The 14,175-nt window shown below is 41.2% G+C and overlaps 1 protein-coding gene across 5 annotated transcripts in view; it reads left to right on the forward strand.

Annotated features, from left to right (window-relative positions):
- Positions 1-14,175, forward strand: part of MTR (5-methyltetrahydrofolate-homocysteine methyltransferase) — a 59,076-nt gene that overhangs the window by 15,944 nt on the left and 28,957 nt on the right. For 3 of the 5 annotated variants that reach the window (XM_083496799.1, XM_083496803.1, XM_083496800.1), the window contains exons 8-16: positions 1,166-1,260; positions 4,325-4,425; positions 6,967-7,028; positions 7,811-7,878; positions 9,518-9,597; positions 10,799-10,911; positions 11,602-11,742; positions 13,104-13,289; positions 13,739-13,918. In XM_083496799.1, the coding sequence (XP_083352925.1) occupies positions 1,166-1,260; positions 4,325-4,425; positions 6,967-7,028; positions 7,811-7,878; positions 9,518-9,597; positions 10,799-10,911; positions 11,602-11,742; positions 13,104-13,289; positions 13,739-13,918 (1,026 nt within the window). Of the gene's footprint in view, positions 1-651; positions 789-1,165; positions 1,261-1,866; positions 1,887-4,324; positions 4,426-6,966; positions 7,029-7,810; positions 7,879-9,517; positions 9,598-10,798; positions 10,912-11,601; positions 11,743-13,103; positions 13,290-13,738; positions 13,919-14,175 lie in introns of those variants that run through there. The other 2 variants (XM_083496801.1, XM_083496802.1) reach the window with 2 other exon arrangements.

A 14,175-nucleotide genomic window follows, 5' to 3' on the forward strand; every position in this document is an offset into this window, starting at 1 on the left:
TTTGTCTGTCACACTTACAGCATCTTAAGGCTGCAACATGGAGGAGTTATAATTGATTGAACTACAGGTTTATTGACTGCATTCATATGTCATGATCCTAGTTTGCCTGCTTACTATGTTTTAACAGCATGCTGGGGCACAGTGCACAATAATTTCTGGCTTGGATGGTTGAAACAAATTAGGAAGTCACAGTCTGAACCCAGAATCGTGGTTTGTTACTACCTAATAAGCCAGGATCACTAGCATGCCATAAACTATTTCTTATTGTTGGCTTACGAATCTTGGCTTGTTGGAGAAAAACCATCCTCAGTTCAGTAGTCATGGGAAACTCAGCTTAATTGTGTCTTCCTAGTTTATTCCCCCTACTTGTGCCAGGAGAGGAGCGAAGTAGGAATGATCAGGCAGAGTGTGCACCAGCATGCTGCTTGTACCCAATAAACCATAATAAGCCAGCAACCCTGGGTTATTGTGACGTGCAGATGTGACCATCGTGTAATTAAAAAGGCTAGTATTTTGCAGTTATGTTGCTGCTAGCATCAGTTGTGTAATGCATTATTGTTTCCATGGAAATCCTTTGTGGTTTTGGAGTTTGTTCCATAATGAGAACATTGGAACCATCAGATTCTAGTTATAGGCAACGTTGGAAGCATAGTATTAAATAAGGGAAGGGTTGAGGACCTGTGGTGTTCAAAAGAATGTGAAAATGAATGCCTCAAATGCCAAATTATAGGGTTATGGGGGAGGGGGAGGAGGTTTTTTCTTCCGTTCTTTGCCTTGTTACAGAATAGGTGAGTATTCCTCTTAAAGGAGGGGTGGGAAGCTGATCGTCTGAGCAGAATCTCAAAAATCTGGTTAATTTTTTAGCATATTTGTGTTCTCTGTACAATTTCCTAACATCCCAAGTGCAAATTCAGATAAAAGTTTCTTCCTCCCTCCCTTCCTTTGTCTTCAAATGGAGAAGGGAGCTATTCATTTACAGATCAATCTTTGTGACAGCTAAAACATTGTTTGCAGAGGTTGTTGCACAGAACCTTCATCATTCTGATTGCCTCTTGTTAATTTTTAATCAGGCATTGTTCATTTCGGATCTGCTGTTGCAGCCGTCTTCATACAAGGGTTTTTTTTTTGTCTCTCTCTCTCTCGCTGCTTCCCTTGTGGTGTTTAGGTATCGGGAACCATTGTCGATAAAAGCGGCCGCACTCTCTCTGGCCAGACTGGGGAAGCTTTCGTCATCAGTATATCTCATTGTGACCCACTTTGGTGAGAGAAGTAAATTTACTTACAATAAAGCTATGCAGTATTGATAGGCTCTGTGCCAGTTTTTCTAAAATCGATTCAGATGAATGGGGGTTGCGGTAGGATTGTGCGGACAATGTTTGGACCCCAGTCTAATGTATCCATCTGTTCTGCTTTTCAAAGCACTGATTTTCAAAGTGTATAGACAGCCTCCTTAGGGACATGTAGACCTAAGTCACTCACAGCTCTCTCCTGGTGTGCATCTTGATGGGCAGGAGGCAGAGCATCAACCTATTTCCTGCCCTTGCCAATCAGTTGTCCACTTGTCGCTGTCATTGCATATTGGCAGTCTTTGGCCCTCAGCGACCTTCAGTGCATCCCATTTTGGATTGTCAAGCCAGCCTTTCCCTCTCCTCTGCCAAATCTCTCCACCTACTGAGTGTTTTTAGCCTGTCATGCCATTGTGATGTGGAGAACGGCATGCAGGGAGGGTCATCCCTACTCTTCTTTCTCCCCATATAAATCATGCTGCATCCAGCCTGCCAAATAGCTGTTTGCTGGGCTAGGTGGAAGTGTGAGATGGTTGTGGAGGATGAACGTGTAGGCAGGTCACTCCCATGTGTCATTCTCCATTTGTAAATCCTACGTGAGTGTGAGTATGTGACCCGCTCTGACCACATCTGCTGACATGGGGCTTCCAACTGCCCACCCACTGCCCCGTGTGTGTCCTTTGGGGGCAAAATGTTTGTTCATTCCTTCCGCCAGTGCTCAGGACCAATGCACTGATTTGTTGTTGTTTTTTAAGTGCAACCTTTTATAACTTCCAGTGGGAATTGCAGACTAGGTACACGATGCACAGTGAGAATATAAGCATTCTTGAGTCATTCTGGGGCCTGCCTTCCTCCTTACCTTACTCTTGCCACCCTGGAGCTTCAGGGAGATCACCAGATGAGGCTTGTAGAGACAGACAGAGACAGATGGTGGTGAAACGACGCAGAGAGAAATTCAGCAGCTTAAGGTGAAAAAGGAGCCTGAGCCAAAGAGAAAGAAGGCGGAAGCTTATAAATCAACCATGACTTAGCAGCATAGAGTGAAATGGTATTTATCTGTGGTTTGATAAGGATGACAGCATTAGCTATCCTTATCTGTGCTCCAGCATTTGTTGAGTAATGGGTCTATAAGTTAAATTCAGGGGTTTTTGTTTTTGTTTTAAATGGCCTCCCTTTCTTGTTCATTTTTCTTTTTTTTTGGACAGCCTTTCTAAGCAATGTTATAAGTGTGTGTGTGTGTGTGTGTGTGTGTACGCGCAGAGCTGTGTGAAGACCTATTTTACAAGTAATTGCATAAAACCACTTTTTAAACTATTTGATTAGTTTAAAATATGTCAGCTGTTTGCTTGTGGGTCAAGCCAAAGAGGTCAGAAATGTTGTTAGTGATCTTGCTAAGCTGATAACCACATACATCCTCTTATCTTGGACAGTGTGGGCTGAAGAAGCTTCCACCTATTGCAGAGAAGCTACTGCAGAGCTTTCAGAAGAAGCTGCTCTGCAGTAGGCCAGGGGTTCCTTAACAGTGTAGGTACTAGCCAGGTCCAGGATCAAATGTGCCTAGCTTCAGAGAAGGAACTACACTGGGCATCTTTAGACCACGTGGTCTCTGGTGCTCAGAGACATCATAATGCCTTACTGGGAAAGAGGAATGAGTATGCTAACACTGCAGAGAGCTATTCATTTGGCACACAGACCTCAGGATTCTTATTTACTGTTGGTTCCTTCCAGCGTGGCCCCAGGAAGGATTTTGCTGTTGTTGTTGGCTTTCAGAACAGAAAAGATGCTTGTTAGTGGAAGAGTTTACATATTGCCTATCTGAACTCCTGAATTTGAACTCCAGAATCTTGTGTAGCAAGTATTCAGTAATTACTCAGTTTGTGGTCTCCAGTAACCCTTCTACTTTAATCTGAAAACTCTTCTATTCCATTAAGCTTATGCAGGCAATTAAGAATACACCTTAGCTGATTTCTGATTTTAACTTTTTTATATGGACTTTATTGTACTGTCTTATGTATAATAGTAAACAGCTCTGATTATTTTAATGAATAGTAGTTTATAAACATTTCAATAAACAAACAAGCAAGCAAGCAAGCAAACAAACAAACAAACATATTGCCACTCATGGGCTAGATGCACAATTTGTCAGACTTACGAGCTGCTTGTTTTCATCATTAATCTTTTCAGAGTTTCCTGGCAAGAGGAATTGATTGTTAAACCACTCTGAAACTGTAGCTCTGTGAGGGGAATAGCGGTCTAATAAGAACTCTCAGCAACTATAATAAACTACAATTACCAGGATTATTTAGGGGAAGCAAGGACTGTTTAAAGTGATACAATACTACTTTAAACATATAGTTCATATGGGGCCTAAGAATTTTTCTAGTTCTGGTGTTGGTACTTAATTGTTGGCTTCCTTAGTTTGATAGGATGAAACAAATGACCACAGGAAAAATATTTTTATTCAACTGTATTTGAGATCTGAGGAGAGAACCTCTGCTTAGAATTTGAGCTTAAGACCTGACTTTGTTCATATTTCTGATGCAGATGTTTACACTAATAACCTGGCGAGAGGCTGCTGAGGCTCTTTCTGTGTAAAAAATAAAATAAATCAGCCTCAAAAGAATCAAAGGTGAATAATTCAATTACACAATCTTAACACTATCCCTAGGCATACTAGGCAGATGTACACTCAAGTTCTTCCCTGGTTTAAAAATATTATCAAAAGCAGGAAAATAACCAGGTAGGTGATTTGATAGCAGGCTTTTGTGACTTCGACCTCATATATGTGGTGGTCTCAAGTGGTCTCCTCCAGCTACTGACCAGACAGACCTGCTTAGGTTCAGCAAGGTGGGTGCATCATGTGCCCTCAGATCACAACCTGGGACTTTGTGGGTGTCTGAATGGTTCTTTTTTTTAACAGCAGTTTGTTTGTAACAAGCTAACAAACTAGTATTTTCAGTGGAGTTTTTTGTGTGTGTCTCAATCAAAACAAATAATATATCTACCTACATACCTATAATCTATATTGGTCTTTCTAGCATCGGACTAAACTGTGCCTTGGGGGCAGTGGAAATGAGGCCCTTCATTGAAACTATTGGGAAGTGTACAACAGCCTACGTTATTTGCTATCCCAATGCAGGTATGGACAGATCTGTGGGAATTTTCTGTTTTTGCTTATCATTAAGTGATAAATCTTGTAAATCAACATGGTGTGCATTTCTAACACAGCTGCAACAGCTTACTTCATAATTATGTTATCTACAGTCAACTTAATTGTTATGCAAATGAAGCTGCATGATAAAACCCTGCCAAATTCAAGACAATTATTATGGTTTGAACATGTGGAAGCACCCTTGGAGGGGGCCTGCTCTGTCAGCTGCTGGTTGATACCTTTCTGTCTCTCCACTGTCTGGTTACGTCTTGATGGGATAGATGAGCAGTGGCTGTGTCTTAGCTGTATGAAGACTAGGTGCTATTAGATTGTCCATTATGCAGCCACATTCTTCATAGATCTTTCCATTTAGGAAATCTAGATTATAGGCAAGGCGCAAAATGGGATACAGTGATACATTTGAAGGTTGTAAATCGGAGCTCACGCAGAGTGAAAACTCTTGCCTTGCAATTTGTTTACCCCTGCTCTTTATTTATTTTAGAGTCTTTTTTACCCTGCTTCTCAGCTGAAGAGATCCCCAGAGTAGTTTACTTAAAATAAAGACAGACCCTGCCTGCTGACTTGCAATCCAAACCACATGACACAAAAGGAGAAAGAGATGTAAAGGGAAGAGGGGGCAAAACAAACTGGCACCAGTTCTTAAAATTAAACAGTTTTGTGGGGGGTTTTTGCAATGACCAACTGGAATGGAAACCATTCAGGGACAGAAGAAGCTGGTCTTAAAGCAGAACTGATGGAATGCCCCCCCCTTTTCCACCACTACTACATGTGTGTTCATCCCCTTATAAAAACTATCCTGGATCCTTTTGAATAAGCATTGCACACAAGCTCAGGGGCATAGATGGGCAGCTCTAGGAATTTTCTTCTACAGAAGAGACCTGATGTGATTTAGGACTTATGAATGGATTTTCTATACATTGCCCTTGTATCCACTGTAGATTAGGCTGGGATACCGTGACTGGCACAAGGTTCCCCAGTGAAATTCTTTATATATATATATATATATATATATATATATATATATATATATTCAAATACAAAACAAAATTATACACTCCATGCATCTTAGCTACATCTTATTTCTCTTTTTTCGACTTCCCTCAACTTGTCTGCGAATCCTTCATATTTTAACTTTAAACACATTTCTATTTTATTGTTTATATTATTACTGTGAACTTTATCCCATTTTAATACTTATTTCCCATCACAATGCTTCATTAAAACTTACAAACGTAATCTGATTATCACTTAATTTTTGCAAATATTTAATAATTTTTTCCCAATCTTCTGTGAATCTTTGATCTTGCCGGTTTCGGATCCTTCCTGTCATTCTGTCCAATTCTGCGTAGTCTATCATTTTTGTGGTTCCCCAGTGAAATTCACGGTTGTGTGGATTTGCCTGTTCTATTTTGACACGCTGGTTCTTTTTAATATATCAGCCAACCAAGATTTATGTCCTGCTTTTTTATAAAATATCCAAGGTAGCACAATCAGTATTAAAATAGTCTGCCCCATACTGGCTCCAGTTTGTATATGGTTTATCCAAGATCTTTGTTTCTCTATGTTTGTGTGTGTATGAGCACTGGAGAGTATGATGTCAGCAGCCAGAACTGGAAAATGGAGTATAATGTTGCTCAGATTAGGGACCCTATTTCCACTTCGCCTTGCCAGTATCTGAATGGAAGTGACTTCGGTCTAGAAGCTCATGACAGATATTAAACCTCCAAGTGAGGCAGATTTATGATCAAAAGAACCTTGATAAAAACTCTTGATGGTAGGTTAGGTGAGTTGATATGAATAAACATTTTGAGCCCGGTCTTGTAATGCTTCCTTGGTATTGTGATGTCTTCCACTGAAGTCTGTATGCTTGAAATTTGAAGCGCTAATTTTGATGTATAAGTGGTTACATGCTATTATTTTCTGCGGTAAGCAAACATTTTCTGTGGAAAAAGATGTGAATGAATCTTTGGATGACACTTAAATTGGTGCCTACCATTTAAACACTGAAACAACTGCTTCTCCATTCTGCTAATGCATTTGCTGATGTTTTAGTAAAAAAGGACATTTGTTTTTAGAAAGAAAGGGAGGGAAAACCTGGAAATAATAAATAACCTTGAAAAGCTAATATTTTAAAGCTAAGGCAGGTTGTTGCCTGGGAAAATCTAATTAAGAAAAGACTAATGAGTTTTTTATTTATTAGCAATGTAGCACATACTCATTAATCCCATTGAAAACTACAGCTGCAGTGATGTTTTTTTTCTTTCTAAGCAGATCAAAGCTTTAGAAGTTAAGACCTTTTACCAAACCTCTCAGAAGAAAAACTTCCCAAGATTTATGTATATGGATGTGCCAGATGCATATGGATGTGTGTTATCGAGCAAATTATAAATTGTATTATCCAGCTGAAATAATAAATGGAAACAAAACTCCCCTATAGTTACCTATAGATCACGTGAAAAGTTACGTATAGATCACGTGAGGTTCAAGCACTTTCTTATATTTCTTCAGGTCTTCCTAACACCTTTGGTGGTTATGATGAAACACCTGAAATGACTGCCAAGCACCTAAAGGTAGGGGATAATATTTATTGTGTGTGTATTTCTTCCAAATGTAGAGGGGGGAAATATTTGCATGTAAATCAAAGCCTGTATTTGTCTACTCAGAAGTAAGTAATATAGTGTTTGATGGGGCTTACTCATAGGTAAATAAATTTTATAGGATTGCAGCCTTATGGAATGGGGCTGCTGGCTCAGGATCTCAAGTTTGTCCCTGTTGATCTCAGATTACGGAAGACATGTTGGTAGACATGTGGACTCACAAGAAGGACAGATGGAAACGGTTTATAGGAGCCTCACATGACCCAGACAGCTGCTTTATAATAGCATTGTGGGGCTTTGCTTTGATTGTGCTGAAGGATATGGGCTGTGTAAAAGACAAGGAGGTACCTATGCAAAAGAGTGACTTGGTTCAGGATAGTGTTGCCAGCGTAGTAATTCATCTCCAATCCTGAAGTGCTACATTGGTGACTAGGAAGGAAGTAGAGTTCTTAAGCAAGCAGAACTTGAGGCAGGCTTCCCGGAAATCATATAGATTTATATTTCAAACACACACTGGGGGGGGGGGGGGAAGGGTGAATGAAACTGTGAAGATGAGAAAATTCTTTCCAAATGTGGTTGTGTGGGCAGCTCCAGCTATATTCTTGTTAGCTAGCAGGAATCAGTTGAAGGTCCTACTGCACTAATTGGGCTCATACCAGTAATATGTGACATGCTATTTTTATATTACTGTTAATTCATCCCCACCAGCTCCCCTACTTCAATTATATCGAAATACTGTTTTTCCTTATCTGCAGGATTTTGCCTTAGATGGTTTGGTGAACATAGTTGGTGGCTGCTGTGGAACCACTCCAGCGCATATCCGGTAACTTGATATATTAACATCACCTTCAGCCATCTATGCAGACAACCAAAGAAGCTGTTTGGAGGGTGGGGTAGTGGGTTGCTGCACAGTTTAGGGGTCCTAGACACATTCCAGGTTTGCTGGAAAATGAAGGAAAGCTGATTCTGTTTTCCTCACATAGCAACCACCACAATGGTGTGTTTATTATGGGCAAATCAGCCTTGGGATATCCCTGGCTGAGCACTTCGTCAATAGTAGTCACTGCATTCCTTGTGGTTGCCCTGATAAAAAGGTGGCTTGGAGAGACTAGTCACAGCTAGCAGGCATGTCCTTGGAAGGCTATTCGCCAAGTGTGTTGGTGACAGCAACTACTATGTATCTCAGCAAGTTCCTTCATGGGGCCTCTTGCAGAGGAATCTTCTGATGGACTGGCCCATGTCTTTGGTTCTGATCAATGTTGTACATTGTGTCTACCCTGATCTGGGCTAATCTGGAATTTGTGTGGAGGTTCATGAGGCACTGAGGTTTCTTCATGCAGTCCACCTGATGGGTGGACCGGGGAAATCATCAACGTATGAGGGATCTAGGGGTAGGGAATGTGTGGCCCTCTAGATGTTGTTAGACTACAACTCTCAACAATGCTGACCATTGGTTATGCTGGCTGGGGCTGATAGGAGTTGGAGCCCAACAACATCTGGAGGGTCACACATTCGTGATTCATGTTCTAAGAAGAGGAACAGCCCCCAGATATATTCCAGAACCAGGAGTTTCAGGCTGCAGATGTGTGGTGACAACCATTTGGGGGAAATTTACATTCATTGTCCTTCAGGCTAAGCAATCTTTTTCTTTCCCCTTCGGGATTTAAAGGACTTGTGCGCCAATTGCAGAAAATGTTGATTGAATGATGCATGAAACCACTGCTAATTAAGTTAATTAAATTAAATATTTGTTCAGCTATAGCTACTTTGGTAAAATGTTTTTCAGCAATCTCCTTATAAAGTTAATTGGAAAACCTCTCTATTTCTTCCCTGATGGCAAGAGTTTAGCCATCTTTCCCTTGTAATAAAAAGTGATGGAGCTGAATTTTAAGGCTTCATGAGGAAATGGGAGGTAGTACGTGAGGCAGTACTTGAGGTCATAAGTGACCACAAGCATTTTGTATTACTGTGTATGCCTGGATTCTCATAGGATGTCAATAAAATTAAAATATGGTGGAAAACTGAAGAGAATGGGTGTTAATGCAGGGCACATAGCTTTTCATTGTTAATAACTTCTGCCTGATTAAGAGCCAGCTTATATAATCATTTTATCTGGAGCAGTTAACTTCTGCATGTCAGGTATTGCAAGCAATGCCTTCTTGTCACGAAAATTAATTATACAGGCAATTTTGGGCACTCTTCAGTATTTCTTGGGTGGTGTTCAAAGGTTAGTATGTTAATTACTATTTTTACTAAGAGTTGCATTATCTATCTATCAATCTAGTACATTCCTGTGAGCTCCTTAGAGGAGAAGTGAGAGGGGACTGCAATAAGCAAATATGTATTGGTCTCTTAACATGTTCCAGTTGAACATAATCCATACTTGTATAGCCCTGAGCTGCTGTTATTAAAAATGATGATGATGATGATGATGTTTTGTGTTTTGCTGTTTTGTAATGCAGGGCGATAGCTGAAGCAGTAAAGACATGCAAGCCTCGCATTCCTACCTCCTCTTTTTCAGAAGGCTACATGCTGCTCTCAGGTGAGAAAGACTGATGTATCCAGCTGCCCTGATTTGCATTCTGTTAAAGTATATTTTAGAATGCCTCTATTTGCTGATTTACCTTGAGATATCTATATTTTACTGGGAATGCATATGTCATTTATGTCATTATAGACTAGCTATTAAATTGAGAGGGTTTACAAAACCAAGAGAGAGAGATGGATGGATGTAGTTAGATAATGTCTGACCACTGTAATCAATGGGTTGGTAAACTTAAGGCTGGATTAGTTCAATGCACTCTATGTGGGGCTGCCTTTGGACCTACTCTGGAAGCTGCTGTTTGTGCAGAATGCAGCAGCCAAACTGCTGATGGGGGCACATGGCTGACAACATGCAACAGCATTGTTAGAACATCAACTCTGGCTGTCCATTTACTACCAAGCCGGGCTTAGCATAGGGACCACTTGAGCCCTTGTATGCCAGCTTGACCACTGAGATCACATGTAGGAGCATCATTTTCTGACCCCTGAGTTGGAGAGGCTCATTTGATATTGGCACAAAACCGAAGCCCTAATTGCCATTGGCCCAGTCCTGTGGAGTGCTTTGTCGATAGCGATTCAACAGGCACCTTCTGTTTCAGTCTTCAAACTATTTGTTGAAAACCTTTCTATGCTGCCAAGTTATGCAGACAATTATGAAAACATTGTAATAGTTAGCAGATGACCTGTGATTTTAACTTTTTATGTGGTCTTTATATAACTGTTGTATACCGCTATTTCATTTAAAAAAAATCAAAATACATTACAAGTATTTTTTATCAATAAATAGTAAACTTTGGTACACTAGTCATACTGTGTTCTGTAGTTGCAAGGGGAATAAGCGCTTTTCCCCATCCATGTAGAGGACAGAGTTGTTTCATTAGTCGCATAAATATAAAGAAGAGTTCAGGCAACCCTCCGTTCATGTGCGGGTTACATTCTGGGTCACCATGCATGTGTCAGCCTGCCCTGTTCCACCCTCTTCTGGTGCTCAACACAGCATGCATGTGCATGGTTGCATGTGCATCAAACACTCGGAAAATGGGAGTTGCCTGTATATTCTTGTAAATCTAAAGCATAGCTCATTAGGCTTTGCATATGAGCTACATCTGCTATACAGGGGCTTTATGTGAATTGAGAGTAGGTTGTATGTTCTGCTTTTTAACCTGTGTTGATTGTTGTCGTTGTTTTTTCCTTTCAAGGCTTGGAACCCTTCAGGATTGGGCAGTACACCAACTTTGTGAACATTGGTGAACGCTGCAATGTTGCAGGATCACGGAGGTTTGCCAAACTCATCATGGCCGGCAATTATGAAGTAAGCATTCAACTTAGTTTGTCTCTGACTTACCATATTTTAAGAGTTTGCATATTCAGTCTGTAGTAGATAAGTTATTGGCAGGGAACTTTTTTTCCATGCAGTTGGTGGAAGTGTACTAATTTGGTTCAGCATGAAAAAAAGTGTCGAGGCACTTCTCTTGTAAAGGTGAAAGGCCTAGCATGGAAGCATTTTTGTTAATAGGCATCACAGTGCTCAAGCATTTGAATTTCTTCAGCTGTGCTTGGACAGCTGAAAGAGAGAAGTGGAGTCATGAATTCCTGACTTCCACACAGGTTCCACACTGTTGCTTCTGCCTGCAGGGTTTCTGAATTGATACATTACTAGGGCAGTGTGGGAATAAGTTGCAGGAAAGAAGCTTCCAAACTCCTATGGTTATGTGCAAATGGGGCTCTGTTTCGGCCCAAGAAACTAATTTCAGTCCAATATGCTGTGTGAAGCCAAACCCTTAACAAAGAGAAGAGGAATCTGCGTAAGACAAGAGAGGATGGGAGATGTTTATATTAATGTTTTGTTTTAAGGGAGTGGGGAGCTGTTTGATGTAATTCAGAATTGGAGATGATCACCAACAAAGAGGAATATAAAAAGGACTCGCTAATGCTAGGCCCAACTTAGGCATTTACTATATTTTTTACAAATATATATATATATTTTGTGATCCCTTTTTAGGATGCCCTGAGTGTAGCCAAGGCCCAGGTTGAGATGGGAGCTCAAATTTTGGATCTCAATATGGACGACGGGATGCTAGATGGGCCATGTGCTATGGCCAGATTCTGCAACTTCATTGCTTCAGAACCTGACATTGCCAAGGTTGTATGCACAACTTCTGATGTCAGATTAAAACAGATGTTCTTTCAGATAGAGCTGCAGATTGGGGGAGGGGCGTACACAGTATTAGGAATAATCTTTTAATTCTACAGACAGTATTTAGTGACTGCGTTTCTACTGACTTGCCACTTTCCTGAAAGTTCATCCTATGGCACTGCAGTAATGCTAGAGGTCCCACCAAGATGTACAAGGGTTCTCAACCACTCAAACGTTACCCCTGATCCTAGCAAGGTGACCATGGTGTGGTCAGAGCCTGTGCAATTCGCTCTGCTCATGTGGTGATGCAGAGTACTTAAATGTTGCAGTAATGCTGTGGGATGAGCCCATGCAGAAAAACAGCTGCCGTATTGCAAGGAAACATTTCAAAGTGCTGGGTTATTAATGGTGAGGAGGATTATTGCTTTTCTTCTTTTGAAGGACTGCAACAGTTTGAAATGCAGATGGCTCACCATGAAGATTCAGTCGTACCTAGGAAGTTGAACAGAATTCGTTCCGGAAATCTGTTCAACCTCCAAAACGTTCAGAAACCAAAGTGTGGCTTCTCACTGGCTGCAAGAACCTCCTGCAGCCAATCGGAAGCCCCATCAGACGTTCGGGTTCCAAAGAACGTTTGCAAACTGGAACACTCACTTCCGGGTTTGTGGTGTTCAGGAGCCAAAACGTTCGACTTGCAAGGCATTCGGGATCCAAGGTACTACATAAATGAAAAGCAAAGTGTTATATTCAAACCTGAAACTCTAGCTAGTCTGATCTATGGTTTAGGGCAGGGGTCTGCAACCTTTAAGACAAAAAGAGCCACTTGGACCCGTTTCCGAAGAAAAAAAAACTGGGAGCCACCAAACCATTGCGACATTTAAAACAAATATAACACTGCATATATTGTTTCTTACCTTAATCTGACAGCTGGCGGGAAGGTGACGTCGGGACGGTGCGTGACTAACGCACACACCGCCCCCATGCGACGTCACAGCCAGTATAGCGCCCGCCACAGTGGGGAGTGTCGGGGCGCACAATGCGCCTCCTCCCCTCGCTAGTATCCGCCCCGGAGCCGCGGCAAAGGTGTAAAAGAGCCACATGCGGCTCCGGAGCCGCGGGTTGCAGACCCCTGGTTTAGGGGAAACAAAGTGGGATGATAAACCACACTGTTGGCAGTTGCTTGCAAGTTCCTTCGTGTTTCTTTTAACTTTGGATTTTTAACATTATTTTTATATGCATAACTACATAACAGGTTAGAAAACATCAACACTGTTGTGACATTTTCCTGTTGATGTTTTAGTTGTTGACAAAGAAAAAAGTAGCTACTTAGCTATGCTAACTTGTCAATTTGCACTCCCCGGTATCAGGTGCCACTCTGTATCGATTCTTCAAATTTCGCAGTGATAGAGGCTGGGTTGAAGTGCTGCCAAGGTAAATGCATAGTGAATAGCATCAGTTTGAAGGAAGGCGAAGAAGACTTCCTGGCAAAAGCGAGAAAGATAAAGAGATATGGAGCAGCTGTGGTGGTTATGGCTTTTGATGAAGTGGGTCAGGTCAGTACCACTTGAACATACCTTACTGGCTTTGAGGAAGGTCCCAAAATATTTTTGTTATATCCAGAATCCGGAGTAGTAAAGGAGCGGGGGGTGGGGGGGCAGCATACACATCACACATTTACTGCACACTGAAAGAGCATGTCTTTCCCCCGAAAAATATTTGAACTGTCATTTACTCCTCACAGAGCTGCAATTCTCAGCACCCTTAACAAACTGCATTTCCCAGGAAAGTGGGGGAAGTGATGAGCTTTAAATATATGGTATGTATGCCATCTGGGAATCAAACCAACAGGAAATGAGGAACTAACAGAATAATCATCCACTCAGATAATAAGCTCATTGGTGCCTTGGTGTAACTCATGGAAAATATGAGATTCACTGGTCAAACCTTGCAGACAGGAAACTTGCCTTTCCTTCTCACTTTTTGTCCCCCCCCCCTTTTTCAGGCCACTGAATCTGATGAAAAAATTGCGATCTGCACCAGAGCCTACAACCTCCTAGTGAACAAAGTGGGCTTTAATCCGAACGATATCATTTTTGATCCCAACATTCTTACCATAGGTACTGGAATGGAGGAACACAATCTGTATGCAATTAACTTTATCAATGCGACTAAAACCATAAAAGTGAGTCTGGCGAGTTCTTTAATGGAGGGTGGGGTGGGGTGGGGTTTGATTATTATTATTATTATTATTATTATTATTATTATTAGTATTAGTATTGTGGTGGAGGGAGAAGGGGAGCACACCAGAAAATAAGCAATGGCCTGTGTGGAATGATGCAGCTCTTTTTGTACTGTACTAGCTCCTCAGCCCTGCTTCGGATAGCAAAGATATTATAAATTATATATCAGTCTAAAAATATCCCAGACAATTATCTGTAG

The sequence above is a fragment of the Podarcis liolepis genome (genome assembly GCF_965112155.1).
Source record: "Podarcis liolepis genome assembly, chromosome: 3".
NCBI lineage: Eukaryota > Metazoa > Chordata > Lepidosauria > Squamata > Lacertidae > Podarcis > Podarcis liolepis.